The following is a 24,269-nucleotide window of genomic DNA, read 5'->3' as shown; positions in this document are numbered from 1 at the left end:
AGTCAAATAACTGTCACATTCATATTCCATTATCCTATTCCCAGAATTAAAGTACAAGTAAGATGTCTTGCTTACCTTTGACTTAAGTGAATCACTGATGGTGGAATCTACTAGAGAGGAATAAGATGTGGATTAGAATCATGTCATCACTGGACAAGCAGCAGATGAGTTAGGAGTGGTACAAAGGTGTGATATCAGGCAGTACTTTTCAGATGAACTCTAGCCATTATCTGAGGATTCGTCTTTAAAAATCAAGCAAACAACTGCAGTTTTCTCTGCGTTTAATTTAAGTACCAAAAATGGCTATAGTTCACCTTTAATATCAGCAAGACAGAGGGATGGTAGTGCATTGGTGGGAAACCAAGACTGATGGAAAGAAAATGAATGGGCAAATAAACACAAGTCAATAGAAACACCAAACATAAACACACAAGGAGGAAGACCTGGTCCTACCGAAGAGGCTGATCCACTGTCTCAGCTGAGAAAAATTGCAGAAAGGATGGGAAAAAAAGAGAAATTGAAATAAAGTAGGAAACATCATGAGTAAACACAGGCAGAAACATAACAGCTGGAGAAGTACAGTGATCTACGTGGGAAGGAAGGGAAGGAAAGACACTGAGCCAGGTTTCACTTGATAAGGCCACCAACTGGTGGCTTTAGAAATACAGAATTTGGAGGATAGATTTAGAAACATTAAACATTAAGGCTTTGATTAGCATTAGTCATCATCATGAAAAGCTCTTTTCTCTGAGCTGTGTGCTGTGTTCTTTCGGGGTGAATGCAAAATAGCAAGATTGTGCTTTCAGTCATGTCATACTGAACTACCCTACTCAAGCAGATAACAGATTTCCTGTAAGACCCAGAAAGAAAGGTTAATCTAGCTTTCTAAATGGGTCCATATGCATAGCATCTAAAATGGGAATATTTGGTGGCTTTCTTAGTCGCGCGATTAGGGTTTGGACTGTTGGTCGGACAATCAAGATATTTAAATATATCTTATAACATTGACTGTGGAAGATTGAGAAATGTGAATGTGAATATTTTCTGACATTAAACTGACTAAACAATTAATTACTTAATTGAGAAAGTAATCATTATATTAATTCATAGTTTTCACGTGACGTCACATTCCAAGGAAAACGTTATTTTCCGCTGCCTGCCAACCAATAAGCAAGTGATACACTGTCAGTTTGAGTTGCTGGATGGTTGTTGTGCTTTCGGAAGCACCAATCGAGGAGAAGACAAGCCTGGGCTGTGTTAGGTGAGGGATTTCCCACACGGTGAAGGTAAACATACCACAGTTGAACAATGGCAGGGACCTTGCGATTTTTAACGGTAAAAGTGACAGTAACATTATATGGATCAGATATGCCCAACACTTGCAGTTTGTGTTCATATCTTTCTTTTTCTTAAGTTAAAAGGTGATCCAAATAAAATCTGACTGCTTTTGCTGCGTCTCTACGGTGTGAGCTACTATGTTGGTCTGTTGTTTTGCCCTCCAGGTCACCGCGCATGTCATGTGACTGAAAACTATGAATCGCCAATTTCTGTCCCAGAGGGCCACATATCATATGGACAACTCTCGCGATGGTTTGTATACACCTTTTGGAACATTGTTTTTATTTTTTCTGGCCCTTCTCCTGTACACTCTCTGCCCACCCTGGAGTGGCTTGAACTTTATGATTTTTTAAACTGTTTTGTTACCTGCTTGATTTATGTTTGGGAACATCAAGAGACGTTTCTCAGAGGGGGGGTACTGTCACGTGTGTTATTATTTTGGCCATCTGCTCTATGTTTGGTCCCAGTTTCAGTGTTTTCCCAGTCATGTTTGGATTCTGTTTGTGTTAGTTATTTATATATTAGTTATTTAGTCTTTTTAGTCTATTCTGTGTTTTGGGGTTTCAGTCCTGTTTGTCTCTTGTCTTGTGTTCTGTCTGCCTGTTTCCTGTCCTGTTTAGTCTTGTCTGGTGTTGGTTTGAGCCCTGTGTCCTGTCTGTCTGTATGCCCTATCTGTGTCAGCTGTGCTTCACTCTGCCTGCCTGTATGTGTGTTCCCAGTCTTGATTGTGTTCTACCTGTTGGCGCTCCTGCCCTCCCAGTGTATGAATGTTTGTCATTCTTGTTCTGTCTTTGCTGGTCCATTGTAGTGAGTTGTCTTATGTCTTGTGTCTTGTCGTGCCGTGTCCTTCTTTTCCCGCCTGTTTTGTAGATATGGATTTTTGCCTTCTGGATTTAGTTTTACAGACAGTACCTTTTTTTGGTTGGTTTTGTTTGTTTTCTGCTACTCCTTGTAAGTGTGTGAGCTTCAAGTTTGATCTTAAATCTTAAGAACTGTATCTGCTAAGCTCTGTGTCTTGCATTTGGGTCCTCAACACACAACCCACTCTGACAGACAACATCCTAAAAGACATACTGCATTAAAGCAAACCAGTTACAAGAAAAGCCGTTTTTTGTATAAAACTTTAGTGCACCCTCATCATAACTGGACAAGCAGACAAGCAAACCTTTATTGTATTATCCTAAAGAACACAAATACATGAACTGCTATCAGTCAATACGACAGATAACTAAGGTTCCTCTCATTATGAACATGTATCTCTATGACAGTGTCACAAATTAGAATGTGACTTCAATGTTGGATTAAAACTCTTCCTCACCTGATGCCTCTCCAGGCATGCCCGGCCTGCCGATGTTGGACAGCAGATGGTCAATGTTGGGCACAGGCTGCATGTCCCGCTTATCCTCTGGGGCCTATACTCACACACATCCAGAAATACACCACCACACCCAAAATAAAAGTACAAATGAGGACATTAGTAGAAGATCAGTACAAACTATCCCTGCATTCATGACATTCACATTCTTGCACTAACAAAGCCACTGCTGCGATCTAACATACCTTATCTTCCTTATCGAGCTCTCCATTACTGAAGAACCAGTCATGCTGTTGAAGTATTAAAACACAGCGTCATTGGATGATGTTAAGACAACAAACATAATTAACTTGTAAAGAATGGTGCAATATTTCTTGCATCGGAGGGAGCAACTGTTCGCTCTTACGTGCAGGATAAGTGTCTCCACTATTTTGTAACGGTCAGGCATGTGGGTGACCATGTCGGTCATATTGTCCTCTGAAGTCCTCACCAGAGTGGGACCAAACACCAGAGCCAGGTTTCTAGGCTCCATCTGGAAATAATATTAAAGTTATGTTGGCTCTATTAATGACCACAGTTTGTCCAAACACAAAAGCCTAACTGCTCATTAGAGGGGGTCAGGTTACCTTATTCCTTTCAGAGTGATCTGCCACCCTCTTGAGGTGGCCCACCAGAAACTTAAGAGTATGATAATAGTGATCTGGGAGGTCATGGATCTGGGTAAAGAAGGATGGGAGGCAAAAAATAGGAGTACAACAGAAGAAGATACAAGGGTAGATTAGATTTTAAAGTGAAGTAAAGAGAATCTATGACAAACATATTCATTGCTCTATATTCTACTGTCCTCAGACACATACCAGTTTCTTCATGGTCTTCAGTCTGTCCTCTGCATCCTCTATCCGGTTGGCATCAATAAAATCATTGTATTTGTCTGCAGACAGATAAGGTATATGACTAAATTATACAATGAATGGGCTACATTTCAAAAAGTGAAATACTCCAGCGTTAAGTCATTTCCACCTGCAAACAACAGGCGGTTTTATTGTATCCAAACTGAGAAAAAGTTCCAGTGCCAGTCCTAATTTTACATCATACACTATACACGTTCAATATGATTCCTGCTACATTTCACAATTACTAAATGACTGGACCCACCATCAGTAAACAGTGGCTCGGGCAGTTTTCGGAAGAAGGATTTAAGCAGACTGCTGATCACATTCAGGTCTTGCCATCTCTGTGGAGACATCATAAAAGCATTAAAAATATAAAACATCTAAATTATTCTTGGTAAAACAATTCTCTTAGCTATGACTCCTTAGCTAAGACTTTTATTACCAAACAAGTTATAAATGTGTTTCTTTCTGTGTGACCTGTGCCATGTATCCTGCTCACCTCCTCAGCAGTGTTGATGTCCATGCCCTTGTTGAGATGCTCTTGTAGGTTAGACACCATGGCATTGTTCCCCGGCACCCGGTAGATACCGGTGTACTCTAACCCCGTCGCCTCCACCACATCAAGGCACATCTCCACAATCAGAGGGACAAACTGTGAAGAGATGGAGGCAGAGAGGCAGACACAGAGAAAAAAGAAGGGGAATTGATGGAAAACAGAAAGAGGGAAGTGAGCGTGGTGAAAGAGCAACAAAAGGTTTTGGAAGGAAATAAAATAAGAAAAAGAGGCAAAGACAAAGTAGTAAATAACTGTGTGTGACACTTTCCAAATTTTGTTGACATACATCACAGAGACATGCAGACAGTGATTATGAAGTGATGATTTGCACAAATTCAGACAGTGCTCCCCTATTAATCTAACAAAATGTTTAAATCAATACAGTTACAATTAGGGGTGTGACGAGATCTTGCGAGATTAAAACGACGATTTCTCTCATCAGGAGATAAAGTGTCTCCTGAGACTGACACTTTTCACACGTTGTCTCGCCACACATCAATTTTCTCATACAGTGAAAACAAATGTATAACTGATAACGTCGATTCGCTTTGAGAATCATCTCCACCCAGCTGATGCGACACCGGTGTATGCCGTGTTAGTAATCAAGTGAACCCACCTCTCACACTGTGAGTCGCAGGCCGTTTGTGATGAATTGTGTCGGAACTGGTATATTTACAATACAACAACAAACTGAGGCGAAAACTTTCTCCGTTTGGGACTGTGAGCTGCTGAAGTTAATAAGAGTGTGATTTATGGTGAGATTTCTGCCAGAATGCAGGATGAAATGTTCACACAATTATTTTTTATTATTAATTCATCCTAGGATTGGGTGATGTGACAATATATGCTGTTAGAGGCTGGTCAGCTGGTTAGTTCTACTTGTAATAACGTGAAAAATAATAATAAGTTAGTTATTAAAGCAGTCCTGTTTATTGACTATGTTATAGCTATTTTTCATTTACAAGATTTGATCATCAGTTTGATGAAGAAGGTATTTAATTCACAATTCCACCGTGGGTATTTTTAGATATAAATTGATTCTTGACTAAGTTTTCAGAAAATGTACAATACATTCTACATTGAATATTTCTAAAGTAACCACACCAATGTGGTTAGTGTTATCATTGTGTTGATCACAAATGACATGAGTTCACGCTATGAATCATGCTGTTGGTGTGTTGTTCATTTTTGGCCTCATCATAAAACGCTGAAGGCTTACTTTATGGTTGACAGCAGGCTGACAGTCCTCCAGTCGCACACCAAAAGCCTTCGGACTGCCTGTCTTCTTGGCCTTCTTCATGATGTTGATTCCCCACAGCGCCTTGTTGTCATCTGAGTGCACACACACACACACACACACACACACACTTACACATTTAAATATCGCTAACTGGCCAATATTATAATTTTACTAGCAAAAAGTCTGTGGCCACACTAGCAGCTTTATAGGTCACCTGAAGAAAACACAGGGGTTTGGGGATATTGGTTTTGCTTTTCAGATGTAATGACATGCAAGTTTGACAGATGCCTTGTGTATAAAGCAAAGAAAACATTCTGACCACAAATAGCTAAAAAGGAAAATAAATTATATATATTAACCTATACTTCACATAGGTTCACCGATTGAATTGTTGTAGTTCACAACAATCCAGTGCCCTCATAACTAAACTGAACTATGTATACTCCCCCAAAAATAAAATAAAAATAGTGGAAGGCTCTGAGGCCCCTCTCACCCCTTACAAAAGATACAAAACGGTTTAGTCCGTCCCGCACTAGGATTCTCTATTAATGGGCTAATCGAGTCGACTGACTGCTGATGCTGGAGCATCAATGCTTGTGACAGTCATGTCTGTTTCCAAGAAAGGGGAATCCAGTTACCAAAAAAGAAAAGAAGGAAACAAAAGAGAAAGAAAGCAGCGAAGTAAAACAACTGCTTACTAATGTCTAATGAAAGGTGAGCACAATCACAACTAACACAGTTTTAGAATGGTTGAAGCTAATATCATCAATGTTATCAAGAATCTAGCTGGATGCATATTTGCATTGCAGGTTAGAACATAAATTATTATCACCTTCATAAATTAAACTTCCTAAAGTTTTAATTATTTTGCTTTTAGGCCAACATGTCTTTAAGCCACTAACTTAAACTGTGGGCTGGGACACAAAGGACAGATTAAATTTTCTGGCTGTATGTACTGTATGTGTGTATGTAAAGATTATTTTTGTCTTCTTTTTGACTATAGTGAAGGTTTTTTTCAGTTGTCTTTTATTAAGCAGTATAGTAAGCAAGTGTTGGACAACTAAGATGGTATTTTTTAGCTTTGTCTTATACTTTGGGAATGATAAATGCATAAACAAACATAAGGAAAATAAGGTTCTCCTCAGCATTGTACTTAAAGCAAACCTAATTTAACCATAGTAAAGTAACTGTAGGATGCAGTATATTGAGGAAATAGGGCTGAAATGTGGTGAGATTTCAAACTGACTTAAGCTCAAATTAGATTATTATGACTTGTTTAAATATATTATGAATGGTTCAGTGACTGCCCTTATCAGCACTACAGTTTAATGTGTACAGCTGTTATCTCAATTATTTGAATTTGAATTTTTTATTTTCAAAAGATGCAAGAGGCAGGATCCAAGAGAGGAAGGGGGCCCACAGAGCCTGTTTATGTATAGGGCCCAGAATTATATGCAAATAATGACAAATGCTTTGAAAGTAAATATAAACTATTTTGGCCACTCCTAAGTCTACATCTGCATATACTATATAAATATACATTTCCTTGTTTTGTTTTTTCGCTATACACAAAGCACTTAACATTGACGGGGATGTCACTTTAACAACAAAGAGAAATTCTGACCTCATGGTGGCGCTAGAGGAAAAGTAAGTAAGTAATCACCAAAGTTTGTAGGCTTCATCCTGACCATCCTTCTAATCGTTGTTGAGATGTAATATACCAAATGATGCCGCAAACACTGTCTTTGCAGCTTTTAACCTGCAGTTAGCATTTTGTTGCTACAATCATGTTGGTACCCACCAGTTCTGGAGGCTCGGTTCACTGAGGTGTTGTCAGTCTTAGCCAGGAGGAAGGGGGGCATCATACGATGGGCTCTGGGAGAGGAGTCTGGCTTATTACCTGTCAGACTGCACAATGAAAATGAATTATGCTGTGTTATTTTGATGGGGTTTTATGAATTTCAGTAAACAAGAGGGTCTTTCAGGTCTTAATACCTTTATGAAAATATAATGATAACCTCAGTTTTATGTAATGCCTGGATATTCTTGGATTTTTGACACTATATAATATACCAAATATAATCCACCGTTCTGACCTCTGTTTTCTGTAGTCATTCAGCTTCTTGTTGATGAGAGCTTGTCTTGAGAAACCAATCTCCTAGAGCAAATGGAGATTACAAATTACAAAAAATTTGGTCTGTGTAAATTCCTTTAAATTTACCTGGATATGAAGATCTTACCTCGTTGTCAGTCTTGCTGTTCTCCCTGATGACCCTGATCCAGGCCAGCATGTCATCCCTGTCCTCGGCCTGCAGAAGGTACTCGCAGAAGTCCTGCGTGGTCAGCCTCAGGGTGTGCTTCCGCTTGGTTTCACTGTAAGCGATGTCGATCAGGCAGCCGCGGATGCTAATTGGAGGATGTTCGTCCTGGCTGGGCCCCGTCCCGTGAAGGATGGCTTCTCGTTTGTCTTTGTAGAGGAAGAGTGAATGGGACCGGAGCACAGAGAAAACACGCTTCCACGGTCGCATACCACCACCTACTTTCTACAATGAGTAAAGACAGAAACAAGAAAACGTCAATTGTCCCATCATTGCTCAGTAACTGTTCACATGACAAAGCAGTATGTATGGAGAAATACTCTGTGTCTGAAATACTTTACGAGTATGAGAGTCAAGCTAATCTAAGTCAGACCTATGGCTAGTCCAAAACCCAGCCTACTCCTGGCTAATAACAGGAAAGAGTTGACTGTCAAAGAGTTCATTTTTGGAGTATACTGTTGGTTTATAAATCACTTCATGGCCAAAATAAATTTCTGATCTGCTGCTCCATCATGAACCCTCCAGACCTCTCAGATCACCTGGGACAGGTCTGCTTACTGTCCCCAGAGTCAAACCTAAACATAGAGGGGAAGCAGCATTCAGTTTTTATGCACCCGTATGTATACGGAACAAGCTCCCAGAAAACCTCCGGTATTTTTTTTGTATCTTGCATTGCCTTGTAAATGCACTGAACTTTTTATTTTCCTGTTTTATCAGCTGTATTTTACTTTAGCTTTAAGGTTTAATAACATCTTGCCGAAGGACTGCAGTTGAAAATTAGCCAGTAGGCTAAAACTGGCACTTTTACAGTAATGTTGATTATTGTGTTCTTTCCTTATAAATAAATAAATAGAAATAGCTTATTATCTTCTATTTTATTTTACTATTTTAAATTCTATTTTAATGTGTCTTGTTATATTGTCTTTTCATATTGCCTTGTGATTCTTTTCTTAATTTCGTTTATGTCTAATGACTTGAATTTGCCTTGTTGTTGAAAGGTGCTATACAAGTAAATGTGCCTGGCCTGTAATAATGTACTGCTAAATACGTAGCTCTACCTTGCAATACAAGAACAATGCTGCTGTTCTATTTTGTCTTTTACATGGATCATCAACTGGAGAGGGTGATGACTGTTTGCCTGGGACATGTAAACATTAGCTTTTTTAAATAACAATATGTATGTAGCCATCAAATGTTTATATGTATTTAATGTTTATAATATAGTTAGGACCATTTTTTAATTAATTATTTTACTAACGTAAGCTAATTGGTGGGTAGCAATGAGAAAACAGCTTTTTTCTACTTCTGTGTCAAGACCTGTTTAAAAAACTGAATGATTTTCAAGAGGTAAATCTGCCACTACTTTGACTGTAATGTGCGTATGTAATGTCAGTTAGTTTGCAGTGTGTACAAGCAGTGTGTTGTACCTTTCCCTTCTCTGTGAGGATCTGTTTGTAGTGCAGCCAGCCCTCCTTGCGAACATCACTTACGGTGATGGACAGTTCAGAGATGGAGTGGCGCTTGGACCGGGCCTCCTCCTGGGCTCGCAGGCTCTCCAGAGACTGAAACACAATTTAGGAGTATTATGAGTTGCACGCTGGGCAGTGTTTGCTTGGTTGCTGGAATATGAATAAACAAGGAATAGAAAGTACATGTACATGTAGTACATGTACTTTCATTTGTATGTAAGACTCACCCCATCGATGAAAAAGCTCTTGACTCTTTTTGGTAGTTTGCTGTGGAACAGAAAGCACACAACTCATTAGTGAGTGACTAAATGACTTGAGGAGAGAGAGAGAGAAAAAAAAACATAAAAGTTATAACAACAAACATAAATCAAAAAGTGAAAATTCCATAAAGTGTAGACTGAGACTGTACTAATAACTTCATTATTGTCAATTGCCCTAAAACTTTAATATGCAGCTGTCATTGAACCTGTGCCTATGCTCAAACCTTTAAATGATTTTTGTCATTGTAGGTTTGGGGTACATAGTGTATAGGCTTACAAACAAACTCATTTCTAGGACTATATACACCCATTTTAGTAAAGAATGCAGCTTTTAAAGTGTCCCCAGAGTTCCTGACTTACGAGAAGACACGACCTTCTTCCCTGAAGGTGTTGAGACCCTCGTCACAGGACTTGGATCTCTCGGTGGTGATGGCCAACAGGTAAGAGGAGCGGCGACCTTTAATACTGCCTGAAGACCGGAAAAGTGTGAAATGACAAGAAGATGAGTAATTTGTGGTTTCAAACTGTGCATGATCAATATGACATTAGCAATGGCATTATCTTCCCTTTATCTTTATTCAAGAGCGTGGTCTTTCAATTAGATTTTCAGATGTTGTAATGCTTCCCCTCTAAACCCTGCCCTCGCTTAGATTTGCTCTGCCTCTGCTCAAACTGCGTGCTTGCACCCAGACTTTGGCTGTGACTGAGTCTCCTCCAGCACCCTGGCGTCAGGCCGGTGTGCTATATGGCTACTATTATCCAGTAGGTAGCTATTATAGTAAAAAGTACAGACACTGGTACTGTAGATTTAATAACTTTTTATTTCAAAAATTGTAAAGAAAGCAAAGGCAGCATATAATAAAGCTGTGGAGGGGGTTAAAGAGTAATTGCCTGTACGAGATGCTCTAAGAAGTAGAGTGAACCTGCCCACAGAGAGGCAGGAATTATTTTATTGATCAACACTACACATGGATTCTACTGTTGAGGGATTTTGTCAGGGTTATTCCACAAAAAAATCAGAGAGCAGAGCACAAATCTGAGAGCAGATGTTTCACGAGTGCACAGAAACAGCCTGAGCGCAAGAAGGGCTGAAGCTGGAGGCAGGAAATCTGTGCAAGCATCAACATATCAGAGTACAAGCATACAGTTTGAGCAGAAGCAGAGCAAATCTAAGCACAAGCAGGGGCTGTTTGAGTGCGAGGGCAGCCTTGAGAGGGAAAGCTTTACCTGAACGTGAAATAAAAAAGACTACGCTCTTGAATAAAGACAGGATAATAATCCCATGTTAAGCCAGATGGATGAATTAAGGGGTTAAATATACATACTGAATATTAAAGGAATACCTGGACATTTAGGTTTTTAGTTTCTGGTTCTGGATACATTTTAGCCTACGATGCTAACAAAATGCAGTTTCTCTTTGTTATCAAGAGTTTTAAATGACCTTATTTCCCAATGTAGAAAGCACACAGTGAACAAACACCCTAACTTAGAAACTGATTTTATTGATGTCTCAGTGTTGTTATACTCACTATGAGAAGAATTTTTATGATTATAGCGTTTTACAAATTATTTTGATAGCATACAACAAGAGTCCTCTATGAACTACAGAGAGTTTCAGAGACAAACATCCAATCATCGAGCTTCAAATTATTTTTCATTCAAAAGCTAAAGATTGAAATTTGCTGAAACGTAATAATACAATCACTACAAGTCATTGTAGTTCCTCCTGCTCTTCCCCTCTCTCTTTAGATACCAATAGGGAGCACCAAGGTCAGAAATCTATCAATTCTACACTGTGACTTTGAGCACTTCCTTTTGAAACGATGAATTCTACGGATAAAAGTGGGGAATTCTTCAGTTGTAAATGTCACAGTACTCCTTTAAGATGACCTGCGGCTAAGGCTACACAAATATACCAGTGTGTCAAAATAAAGACATTACATTACTGCTTGTCATTTTGACTCAAAAGCATTGGCAATGTCAAAACATACTGGAGAACACACTGTATATTGGTCTAACCCTTTGTGAAGTCTTTCAGAATTTATAGTGGGTGAGTGAGACTCACTGCAGTCCTGAGAACGAAGTCGGACAAAGGGGGAGATGGAGGACAAGGTGAGGGACACAGAGGTGGAAGTGGGGGTGGCCATAGTAGAGCCATGGGAACTGGACACCACAGAGCAGGCTGGTACATAGAAGGCCTGTATATCAGTGCTAGGACTGGCAGGTTCATCTGCAAGGTCGTCATCACAGGTGAGCAACAAGGGACGAGAAAGTATTAAACACACAGACAGGACAAGACAAGCTAAGAGTCTCCTCAGGTGGTGTTTGGAATGTTAGAACATCTCTCTGAGGTGGATCTGGTCTGGAGGCAGAAATAAACTTAGGTGAGATTAAGATTAACTGATAAATCTAAATGGCAAATGTGAGAATTCTTTTTAACTGCGGTGCTACGTAAATTTTACTGTACAACACGCGCTGTGGCCAAGAGTGGCACTAACAAAATAATGGAATTGAATTTTACTAAATTTTCCAAGAATCTCTCTAGTCGGCTGAAAGACACAATCATTAAGCCACCTGGCTGAGAGCGAGAGTGAAGCAGGACAGCAAGCAGGAAACAACAAACGTGTCTCTGCTGAGGTGTGTTCCTGTTTTTTTACTTTCTGTGATCTGTGTTGTCCTAAAATACAGTGTACAGCTACTGTATGTTCAGGTCATATTGTATAGACTGTATTACAAGTAGCTGCGTGTGAAAGTTTACAGTAAATACAGTCAATTGTAGCGGTTAAAAAGTAGCTAGCTATAGCATCATGTTGATACTTTCTGTTTTCACTCGTTAGCTTGTGTGGTGTGACTTCAACGGTTGCAGTGTGGGTAACCAGCTTGGAATAAGAATAATGGGAAGCTTTCTTCTCATTGTACTAACATGGTGTGCATGCAGCGTAACAGTGGCAAGAATAGAGAAGAGTTATAAAGTCAGTGAACTGACTCAATGTCAGTTGCACAGCAATGTAAGATAATTTTATCATCATAGTAAGCTATGTAGCAGCAAAACCACTGTGTACTCTTTCAAAACTTTCTTGCTTTGAGTTTAAAATGATCATCATACCCAGATATTATGGAGTTTGAACTTGGAAGGTAAGCTAGGCCACATTGACAGCAGTATCAGCTAGACTTTTGTTTGTAGCAACAGTTCTTCTAACATACTCCTTACCCATTTCACTAAGCCACTGTCCACAGTTATGTCCTCAGTATGTTTTGGCCTGTTGACTGAACCTGTAAGATTATTTCTGACTCCAGAACAGCTCTGTTTCTGAGAAATGTTTGCAGAACTAAACTGCTGTTGATTATTTCCAATTTACAAACACTGGACATGTAAAGATACAAAAGCATTTTAGAACATTTAACATTCAGTATTCATGAACTCAGAATACTAAATGTATTGAGGGTATAAGCATTATGTTGACGATGTATACGACACACAGACAGGTATAAACACACACAAAAATGTTGAAAAGGGTAGAAACACACAGGAAGAAAAAGTGAACTACCGAAGCCCACAGAGTTTAAGTGGAATACTGAAGAGCTCTGTAGCAACAGACAACATAATTGTTCAAAATATGCAAAAATGTGCCTGTTAATGACATGGTAAAAGGAAGTGTAGTAATTTATACTGTGTTAGCGTAGTGCAATCTCATCTTCAGAAAGATGTATTTGAATTTTACTCCACTTAACACAACCAATTATAACTGCTGAGCAGCAGTGAGTCAGGGGCCAGGCATTTTCAGGAAGAACAAGAAGGAGGAAGAGGAGGAAGACAAATGAGAAATACAAGAGGGTCCGTCAGCAGAACTGCCCAGACCACGACCAAAACGTCTCAAATTAAAAATATATTTAAAATCATGTGTCTCTTATCCACACAACACACTGCATGACCAATGTGTACCCTGCATTACCCAGGGCTCAAAGTCACAACCTCGGACAACAAGGGCAAGTATGCATTGTGTGTGAGTCTGAACATTAGTCTCCATCTGATTGTGTGTGTGTCAATGGGTGAATGTGACATGTTGTGTAAAGCGCTTTCAGAAGACTAGAAAGGCTCAATATAAGTACAATTGATTTACAATTTGTGTACTTCTGTAATTTATCTTTGCAAAGACTGATTGCTCAATAAACGACAAACTGATGTTTAAAGATTCTCTATTTCCATACACTGCAATAGTTTACATAAGGATAGAACAATTATGTTTTTGAAATTTACACTACATGACATTTTTGACATTAGCAGTAACTGTTTACAGTACTGTTCGTCGTAATACAACGTGATGCACTGTGGGCTAAATTTTTGATAAATCAAAAATCTGTCTGGGTCATTTGTGAAGGACAGTCTGAAAATGCAGTGTAGCACATTTGGAGTCGATTGAGGAATGTGGGAGGAGATAGGTTTAATTAGTTTTACGTTGCTACAACGGGGACCTGTCAATCAGGATAGAAGAAAATTGTATCCAATGCGCTGTGAACTTGTTTTTGGGTGAGTTTCAGTGTTTTTGAGTGTGTTTTCAGTTCATGAAAGTTAACTGTAACATTTTGGTCACTTAAAAATGTCTTGTTCAGTGTTCAGCTGTACTAAAAGACACTCTAAGGACTCAGCTGTTAATTTTTCAGGTAAAGACATTTAGTTTTAACCCTGTTTTTTTGCTAGCCAAAATTAGCATCCCAATTAAAATCTGAGTGATAACAATAGGGTCCCAGCCACGCTACCTTGCATACGTGGCCCCCAGCCCACTCGGGCTTGGATCCCTAATAACATGACAGCTACATTGAGTCAGTTGCTACAGAGAAAAGGTCACTAACCAATGAAGGGAATAGAGGACAGGGAGTTGAATGCATGCTGTGCCAGGCTACCATTAGCCCTACGGCTGGAGCCAGGCCCCCCAGAGACAGGTGAAGGGGTCCCTGTTGGAGGTGTCAAACCAGGGGACTCAGTTGACTCCACAGGTGTGGTGTAGTGGGCCTGTGCAGGGGTTCGGCGGCTGGAAGGCGGCTTCTGCCTCAGGACCACCTCTTGATGCAGTGAGATGGGGGAGATGACCTCCCTGTCCTCACCAAGTCGGGCTCTTTCCTCCTCTGACGCAGAGAGAGCAGGGGTAGACTGCGGCCTGGGTGTCATCCCACCCTCGCTGTCCGCAGGGCTGCTTCTGCTGTTTGGGCTCCAGTTGAGGTGAGGGCCCCTATAGCTGGGCTCTCTGAAGGAATGAGCCTGCTGGAGAAGGTGGCCAGCTTTGCAGGAGAAAGAGGGGCTGTAGCTTTTGTCGCCCACAAGCTCTTGTTTTACTCGCCTTGTTTGGGGTTCAGCTACCTGATGACCTGACTGCCTGCCACTAGGAGGCACTGTGGATGAGGCTGTGATGGGGGGGGTGGTTTGGTGCTGATGACCTGCTGAGAATTTCTGCTTACTGAATTTTGCCGTTTGGCAGCCTTGTGCAGAGTGTTCATAGCGTGGTGAGACCAGCGCAGAGGCTTGTGCCAGTGTTTCCACAGAACGGCCGTAGTTGTGCTCGTACTCGGCGTAGGCTGCCAGTAGGCTCTCTGAGCAAGATCTGCTTCCAGGTCCTGATACACCGCCCCAGCCCCCTAGCCAATAGGAATCATAGGAAGCAGTAGCTGCCTGGTGGTGGTACAGGAGTGTCTCTCTTCTGCGTTCCTCCACAGAGGATGTGGAAGCAGATGTGGGGCCGGGCGAGAGCGCCAACCCCAGCCCCAGCTCGGCTAAACGATCCTGAGATATACTGCGGTGGCGGGGGGACATGTGCTCAGCAGCCTCAGCCTGGCTGTAGTACCAGTCTGACAGAGCCTGGTGGCAAAGAGCATCGGTGTGAGTGCGGGCAGAGGCCGGCAGGCTGCTCTTCCGTGGCGGAGGCAGAGTTGCAGAGGCGATGGCAGCATTGTGGTTAGCAAAGTGAAAGTCCAGCGCATTGATGGCCGACGCGGAACGGCCACGGTGCCACCCGGATGGGGCAGAGTGGCCACTGGAATTCCCAGGACCCCCGGGCCAGCCGGAGGTGGGGGTAGAAGTAGCGGGGTCACGATTGTCCAGTGGAGAGGTGGTGGGGCCGGGTCGGCACTGCCTGTTGTCCAGAGGACTGTGGAGGTTGTGGCTGGGCTGTGGGGTAGTGGAGCTGGGCTTAGCGAAAGGGTAACAGAGAGGTGGTGGATCAGGAAGCTTCTGGGCCTCGCCTGAATATGGCTTATTGCCTTTCAGGTAGGCATCCTGGGGGTACACCTGAGGACAAGAGGGGTTAGGACACAATGTAAAACAAGACAGAAAGGATCAAAGAACAAAGATGGAAGGAACAGCTAGAGGGCAGAGTGAGGCAAATGCAACATGCATCCAAAATTGCTGGAGTATAAATCTGCCTTTAATCAAATCTTAAAAAGTTAATTTGATACTTTTGTCATTGTCAACAAATTAAAAGACCAAAATCAACAATGAGTCTCTCTCTCATCAACGCCTACTTAAGACTTAAACACATTACAAATATATAATTATTAGTGCTGGGCACGCTTAAAATTTTTAAAGTAGCAATAAAATATTTCTTGTAAATCTCAACTTAACCATTAAAGTAATCAAATCAAATATTAAACCAAAGCTATTTGCCACTGCTTTTATCTAGCTTGTTAAAACAATTTAGAGTCCAGAGCCACGATCATAACATCATAACATCATAACATCATAACGTGACGGGAATTCACACGGCAGAGCATCCCCGCAATTCTAGATGAGGGCCTATCAGGTACAGTTATGTAGCCTATAATTTTAACTTAAGTTAAATAGGCTACAGCTGTGTAGCGCACAGAAGCAGTTGCCATGGTTACTCTCCATAGAGCGCCTGCTGTTAACTTGCGGAGTGCTTGTCTCCCTGACGTTCACCTGAGGAGGCCAGAGCGAACCCGCGGGGTCAAGCGACTACGTTGTGATTTTAAGGATATTCCTAAGACCGACATCTTCCCCAGTACTAACCAGCATGCAGTGTGCAGCTATATCCACTTCACTATGGCATTTGATCGCTTGTCTTGCTTTTGTTTATCTACTTCTCCCACACTCTGCATCCAGCGTAGTCTGCCGAAGCCTTTCCTCCGCTGCTTGTTTGGGTGCCTGATTTGCAGGCTGATCAACATGTGACCCATGGTTTGAATGTATGAGTATTCAGAGCCAGTGAGCAACGGATTTTCAAAATAATAATAATTTTTAAAAAACTGTGAAACGTGTGAAAAAATAATTGTCTGCGTTAAAGCGTTAACGTGCCCAGCCTTAATGATTATGCAAATTGGAGGAAATTGTGCATTGGTTGGTGCAGATTAATACATAATACACCGGTGTATGTAGGATTGAGACAGTGTGTACTGATACTTGGTCTGCATAAGGAATTTTTTGACAATACACTGACAAAAATGTGAATAATCTGAATGACCCGATCATTTAAACTAATCAGAAAACTGCCAACCCTTAATTTGAATATATTAATTCTTGATGTGTGTATTTTTTATGTAAAAAAATCTAGTCTTTTATACCCTCATCTGTACAAACTAATTTTGTTGCCTGCCGATTGATAATGGTACAGTCCTTTCTGCTCATGCACAATTCCACATTTCTGTAGTTAAACTTTTAATAAGCTAATTTAAGCTACATAATTTATGATAGAAATACACAATCCATGCTATTACTTACACAGCCTAGCTAACTGCCGGTCACTTCACACAGTAACAAGGTGAAAAGAAGGAAAGAATAGAAAATAGAAGAAAGATAATACTCACACTTACCAACTGCAACACATCCTCATCTTTTGGCATAATAGAGAGCTCCAGAATGTTTTCACTGCAAAAAAAGGACAAAGTATATATATATATAAATATTAACAACAGGTTAGACAGGTCAGATATGAACATGAAATGAGGTTTATCAACATTAGTCTCCCACCTGTTTTGGATGAGCTCGATCACTTGAGAGTAGGTTTTGCCCAGAATGCTCTCCCCATTCACCTTGACCAGCCTGTCTCCTGGAGTATGCACACACACACACACACACACACACACACACACACACACACACACACACACAGAAGAAGAAGGGTCAAATATGTGTTACATGGAAAGTTTTGGCATTAGAATTAGGTCAATCGTGCCTTCCACAGAATAAAAAGAGAAATGCCTACTTAATAATCGTCATGTTTAGTTTCCTTGACAGAGACTGAATACTTTATATTATATAAAAATAATGTTGTATTTCCATCTTTCCAATCCAAACAGCACTTTCCTTTAGTTTTTTCCTTTTGATGTTTCATTTTAGCATCTTTTTAGGAGATTATTAACGGTAAATTTAAATGCAGATTAATTTATAGTTTTATACCCAGAGGAGGAGGTAGTATAAATTGCAGCCCTGAGTAGTGCCTACAGTCTTCCTTATACACCTGGAGTTCATTTGGTCTGGACCTGCAGTCTCATTTATAAAACTGTGAGTAGAAACCTCACCAAAAGTGTACATACTCCCAAAAGCCATAAATGGCGTACGCACATCTGTAAGCAAGTTCCCTTTATAAATCACAATCAACTTGAAATGTGGAGCATGTGAGGGAGCGCCATGTCCGACCCTCCAAACGCCCATAGTTGGCTATAAATGGTCAGTGAAACGCCCCTCATTATATTAATACGTACTGACTGCATGAAGAAAAGGAAGGAAATTCTGACAGAAAAGTTACAAAACGAAATTTAATTAATTTTAATTTTGGTGAAACTGAAGTTGTTTGGTAAAAAACGCACTTTTATGCTACGCTTGTGCACCGGAGCTCCACCCCTTTCTAACCGATCTGCAGGAAGGGACGGGATTCCCCCGTTTGAAAAGAGAGTAAACCAAATGCATTCTACTTGTGTTTAAACATTTATTTAGGTTACAGAAACAGTCCACTCACTTAATGAGGCGAACAATGACTTAAAAGAAATATGACTTGTAAATGACATAAAGTAGTGTTATATTTCCATAACGTGTTTTTACAAGCAGCGCATCACATCCACACGCTGGCGCACAGCGTTTGGCTCGAAAAGGCAACGAACATGGGATAACAATAGGCAATATGAAACTATGCTCTCCTATTTGCTCGACTGACGCATTGACAACGGCATCAATTTAAATGTGATTTGTCCTCCTGTTTTATTTGTCCACCTTATTTATGAGAATAAATTGCGCTGCATGCAAGTATTAATTAATATGATTCTGGATTAAACTGTACAACATATTTGAGGTGTTCTTTAGCAGAAACAGATATCTCTGTTTGTGTTTTTTATCCTAAATCTGGATCTTTTTGTGCGCTGCAAATGATCTTAAATTGTGTGTTTTTTTGAGCGCTTCAGGGAAAGTCAATAAAACAGGTGTTTGTTTATTCAGAAAGGCTTTAATACTCAGGCCTACAATACTCAGAGATAATATTTCAATCTATTTTACACAATAGTAGGCCTATTCATTTCAAACCAATTCATCTTTCTGCCATGTGAGTCGCCGTTTCTCATTTCTCCTCTTTATGTGTGTACGCATGGTTCAGAGTTTACTTACACATTCTCCTGCCAAGTTTGTCTTTTATAGATCACAACCTTTGCTTGGGAAGTGGCGTACGCACGTTTCCAGCCCTGTTTTGTACGTACGCACAGTTTATATATGAGACCCCAGGCCTGTTGTAAAAGAGAGGTGCGCCACTTTCATAGCCTAGAAAAGGCGGAATTAATGTGTGACGTCAGCCAGCAATAGTTCCAAAAAGTAAATAGTTCCAGCGTTGAACCCCAATAATTTTCAGTTTCCCAAGCACGCTTACTGGTAAGTTAATGAAATAGCTGACATTTGAACACATTGTACTTTCAGATGTTCAAAAGTTCACAAAACTTTGAATTTGTGTACGCCACCTCTGATCAACAGGCAGTGGAGAATGACTGTGTACGCTGGTGATGTTCGATGATGTTTCAGTAATAAAGTAGGAAAATGTAGCATATATATATATATTTCTTTTTTTAATAATATTTCATTAATAATTGACAGTGAAGACTGTGATTTAGGCAGCTGAACAGTCAGAGGACCTGATAAGAGTGTGATGACCTAAGCTCTGCTGTATCTTATGTCTATCACATGACATTTATATGTCTGTGTGTGTGAGTGTTCTACCTGTACACAGTCCAGCTTGTTGGGCGGGTCCATTTTCTTTCACACTCTTCACGAAGATGGTGTCCATTGGCTCCAAAGAAGACCACTGACAACCTGCTTAAACACACACACACACACACACAGACACACACATCCAGCAAACATTTCTGGTACTGAAAATTTCCACAAAACACTGATACTCATATATTCATCCAAACTAAATGCCATTAGGCAGAGACCTGAAACACTCACCTTTTCCAGTTTCATTTCCATTCTCTTCATCCTGTGGGTGAAACGCAGAGCAGGTGTTAGAGGAGTGGAGGACCTCAGGGGGGCGCTGCTTGGCTCACACTCAACCCAAAATGACTGACTCCAGCTGACTAGGCACGTTTGGGCTGTCAGCTGTCTGACTGATTTATTTACAGTTTGACTGAGTATCTGAATGTCGCACTGACTGACACACTGACTCCCTGTCAGTTTGACCGCCTGTCTCACTGTCTGTCTGTCTGACTGGCAGGCCTGCTGGCTGGGTCTATCTCGAGGCTTTGATGCTTCGCTGACTTAGCTCATTCCTGACCTGAACACACAAAGGGCTCTGCACACCGACAGAGGCCTGCTGCTACACAACACCAACCTCTCTCCAGGCCATAAGGACCCTCTACAGTACTACAGTACCCATAAGTGTATGTAGCTGTAGGGCCTGTCTCACTTTAGACAAAGGGTCAGATTGACTTCCAGGTTATATACAACACCTTGAAAGTGCACACAAGTACAAAATCAAGCCTGTCTGATGTTTGTGGACTTTGGTTTGACATGGCAGCATAGAATTTTTTTCCACGTACACTGGTATACGCACAGACCACAGACAGACAGATAACACACACATGCAAATATTGCTGTTGTGGTTGTTGTTCAGCTGTTTAATGTCCTGAGAGTTAGATAAGAAGATTGATATCAATTCCATGTTTGTATGAAGCTAGAGCGGGGAGGAAATTAGCTAAACTTAGCATAGCATAAACACTGGAAGTAAAGGGAAACAGCCAGCCAGGTTCTGTCCAAAGTGAAAAAAAAAACATGCCAACCAACACCTCTTAAGCTCACTTACACAGGATTACACAGGGATTGTTTAAATAATCCCGTACATCTCCAGCTATATCACAGGTTGCTAGATTCAGTCAGAGAGCACTGGTTTTGGTTTTCTGTACAGGCATGATGGTACCAAATCTGGCGACCTGAAAGCTGGACCTCACTGCTGGTCGGCGAGAAAGTTATTTATAAAACCATAAATTGTCAACCCTACGTTTCTGTTTGTGTACCATTAAACAGATGTGATATAACTAACTCCACCTCTGTTCATTGTACACATAGAGATAAGATTGATATCAATCTTCTTTTCTCACTCTCAGAAATAAGGCAAATAGGTGTATTTGACAAACTGTTAAACTATTTATTTAAGACCTTACACATTAGACTCCCCATATGATTTTTCATTTGTTTGAAATTTGGTCTGTATAAAGTTATGGATGTTTTGCTGTAGACTGCTGTAGAGCAGAAGTGGAGTCAAGACCTGCTGGTTTGACATTACAAATAAGAAAACAAACTACTTTTATCAATCCTCTTATTATCTTCTCCTCATAGATAATCAAATAAGATTATCAACAAGCTTATTACAAAGTAAGCTTAATGTTCTGCAAGTAATAAAGTTTCAAAATGTGACACAGACCCTCAAGCTGGCTTTAGTTGACCACATGACCCTGTCATTTGGTATAGCTTTAGCTCTTTAGAGTAGTGGTTAGTTTAGCAGATTAGCTCTTGATGGCCCATTACATGAGAGTGTTTTCTGTGTGATCGCTTATGCTCAGCCTGTGCTGGCCATTTACTTTATGATCACCATATTAATTCACATCTGTAATGCACAAAATTGTGTGGTGACTTTTTTTGTGTTCACATGGTTTGCTGTTACTGCCTATTATTATAAAACACAACATCCAATATACAATGTCTAATTAGCCTCTGGATTCTTATCTGATGTTTTTCCCATATTTCCACAGGGGTAAAACTCATTGCCAAGTGAAAGTGAAACTGTAACACTGGTATCCTGAAGTTCCTCCACAGGCCCCTCCATGCTCAACACTTTTGAAAAGGTTTCAGTAGCCTTTCATTTAGTGGTGCTAATCAGCAGAGTTTCAGGGGTGGGACCACAAATCAACCACGTCATCGCCAGCATTTCCATAAATACCCACATGTCCTAACTCCTCCCCTTCGCTCTCATATCCTGCATCCCTCCCCCCACCCCTTTCTCTGTCCTGCCTCCTGATCTTCTTCCTCTCCATAGTGTTATAAGGGGGTCCGTCGTGCCCGGGTGCTACGCCGGATTTCCTTATCGTAGCTTCCCCATAACGCTTTCGAATGTGTCTTCGGCAACCGCAAGCCTCATACATCTTTCTGTTTCGATCATCAATAAATCATTTAATCATACCTGTTGACTGTGTGGTCCTTGCTAGTGAAATCCTCATAGTGGTTTGTTTTCGTACTTTATTTCCTAAAAGAAAAATTCAGGGCGAGCACCATCTTGACACTGATTTGTGTCTGAACATGAAACAGGACCCCACGGGTTCACATCACATCAGCTGTAGTTCTGTCATGAGTGAAAGTCAAAGGATACTAAAAGACAATACCCTCCCCAGCCACAGCCAAGCAATGCAGAAGTATCTGTAACACCAGACTACTGAGCAGTTCTTCGCTCAGGCAGGAAGACTCCTCAATTCATCCTCTGCACTCCAGCTTAAATATATTGACCTGCTGATAGTCCTGCACCTTTTCCATTTAAAAAAAGCCATACTTTTCCAAACTCAAACTTCCAGACTTCTATGTAGATTTTTCAGCCATATCTGACATCCGAGTACGAAGAGCTAGATGTTTATTATGTAAATAAATGGTTTTAAAAATCCTGCTGTTAACATGTCTGTTACATTCTGACTATGCATGCTATCATGTTTCCAGAAGATTGTAGCTAGGTACTGCAGCTCATACAAAGCAATTAACACCAAACCCCTGTGGCCGTTCAGTTCACAATCCTAAGCAGAAAATTGGACGACGTTCCACTGTCACAGCCCAAAGAGGAAGTAAACTAACAGATTCTACCTATAATCTTATTATTTTCCCTTAAAGATATTTAATAATATTATATTATTGCTTCCTCCATCCCATCTTTTATGAATAACAAACTAAACAAAAAAAAAAACGCCAATAAGTATTGGCTGTTCTTTCTGGGGTCCTTTAAAATAAAATTATAATGCAACTAAAATATACAATTTTTTTGTCCACTGCCACAGAACAGTCTACTAACCTTGATGTTGTGGAGCGAGGACTCTGGTGGGTAGACAATGAAGTGGCGCAGAGTGAAGCCAAATCCCTGCGAGTTCTTCTGAATGAAAATGGTCCGTGGGCCCTGCCACAGCACGCCCTCCACCTCACCTGATGACAGCGGCCGGCGCCTGTTCTCATTGGACGACACCATGCCATCTCGCCGCCCTTTAGCCTATTGAGAAGAGAAGATGGATGTTTCAAGATGGCAAGATCAATAACGCTTAGCATTCCTTTTCTTCTTTGTAGGAAATAAACACTGACAAAATGTTACCATGTGAGTCTTACAAGTAAATCGTAAGTATCCTTTTCAGGGGTCTCCATTCAACTTGTGTGTGTGACTGTGTTTTTATCCACAGTTGAATACATTTAAGGGGGAGTGTGAGTGGGTGGATGTCGGCATATGTGGTCCATTCACTGAGTGCTCTGCCCAGATCTGACCAAGGCAGAATTCCACCAATGCAAGGAATTTCACAGACCCCCTCCCTCTAAAGAGGAAGCTCTATTTTCACCTATAATCACGTTTATTACCTCCAGCCAACAATGGCAGAGTTAAAAATCTAGACCATTTATATATAACAGTCATGGAACAACAGGAAATGATTAGGCCTCATAAGCAGTGCTCTGGAAATATCATCATATGGACAATAGACAAAGGGAGCATACTGCTTCACAACAAGTGTGACTAAAAACAGCCACTAATATTTCTAAAGGCTAGGAGGTGATAATTAAGCCAGTGTTTTAGATGCAGCAGATTCTTCAACGCTCTGCACAATTTAGTTGATAAAACAGATGTTGTTCAGCCTTGATAAGGCAATATATTGTAGCTCAAGCATGCCTGGGAACTGTTATTTACAAAACAAAAGTTTAAACTAAAGTTAAAGTCAACAGTACTAAAACATTCAACACATAAAGAACAGTGGGATCTACAAACCAGTGATGGTGCATGAATGAGACATGTGGAGCTATTACTGTAGCAGTACTATTTACAAATGTGAGTGGAGAGTTGTGTAACTGCATCTCAATCAGTGTGTGCGGCATCAGATTTGTAATTGTGTAAAAAAACAAGGAAGAAAACACAACTCAAAATCTCACATTTGCAAGTGTAGTGAGATTTGTAAATGTGTTGACAAATCTGCAAATGTGAAGTATTGTCCTCCAAAGAGCTGCAAAGCCATCAGTTACAACTCAGGCGGGCCTTTCAATTGGCTGGGTTTTTTATACGTGAGTTTTGCTACACATCAATTTATTAACAGAGGTTTAATTTCAATGACAGTTTACAACGTGCACTCTTGCTGCTGGGCAGGCAGCATACAGTGGTATGTGTTGTCAGT

The 24,269-nt window shown here is 40.7% G+C and overlaps 1 protein-coding gene across 10 annotated transcripts in view; it reads right to left on the bottom strand.

The window, feature by feature from the left end:
- LOC119916164 (rho GTPase-activating protein 23-like) overlaps nt 1–24,269 on the bottom strand; it is an 83,381-nt gene that overhangs the window by 5,674 nt on the left and 53,438 nt on the right. For 2 of the 10 annotated variants that reach the window (XM_038736076.1, XM_038736071.1), the window contains exons 2-23: nt 22,919–23,110; nt 19,822–19,852; nt 19,591–19,686; nt 17,365–17,443; nt 17,202–17,262; nt 14,241–15,669; nt 11,455–11,619; nt 9,750–9,858; nt 9,357–9,396; nt 9,088–9,222; nt 7,583–7,885; nt 7,439–7,500; nt 7,144–7,250; nt 5,322–5,434; nt 4,046–4,198; nt 3,809–3,887; nt 3,511–3,584; nt 3,280–3,369; nt 3,060–3,185; nt 2,899–2,943; nt 2,657–2,750; nt 76–110 (exon numbers count right to left, since the gene is read on the bottom strand). In XM_038736076.1, the coding sequence (XP_038592004.1) occupies nt 76–110; nt 2,657–2,750; nt 2,899–2,943; nt 3,060–3,185; nt 3,280–3,369; nt 3,511–3,584; nt 3,809–3,887; nt 4,046–4,198; nt 5,322–5,434; nt 7,144–7,250; nt 7,439–7,500; nt 7,583–7,885; nt 9,088–9,222; nt 9,357–9,396; nt 9,750–9,858; nt 11,455–11,619; nt 14,241–15,669; nt 17,202–17,262; nt 17,365–17,443; nt 19,591–19,686; nt 19,822–19,852; nt 22,919–23,110 (3,618 nt within the window). The remainder of the gene's footprint in view (nt 1–75; nt 111–2,656; nt 2,751–2,898; nt 2,944–3,059; nt 3,186–3,279; nt 3,370–3,510; nt 3,585–3,808; nt 3,888–4,045; nt 4,199–5,321; nt 5,435–7,143; nt 7,251–7,438; nt 7,501–7,582; nt 7,886–9,087; nt 9,223–9,356; nt 9,397–9,749; nt 9,859–11,454; nt 11,620–14,240; nt 15,670–17,201; nt 17,263–17,364; nt 17,444–19,590; nt 19,687–19,821; nt 19,853–22,918; nt 23,111–24,269) is intronic. The other 8 variants (XM_038736073.1, XM_038736074.1, XM_038736072.1 and 5 more) reach the window with 8 other exon arrangements.

This window comes from Micropterus salmoides, unplaced genomic scaffold (assembly GCF_014851395.1).
Source record: "Micropterus salmoides isolate LMB-PRFRI ecotype aquatic unplaced genomic scaffold, ASM1485139v1 Ms_hic_scaffold_21, whole genome shotgun sequence".
NCBI lineage: Eukaryota > Metazoa > Chordata > Actinopteri > Centrarchiformes > Centrarchidae > Micropterus > Micropterus salmoides.
Note: the sequence above shows the minus strand (reverse complement) of the source record. Positions and strands in the feature narration are given on the sequence as shown.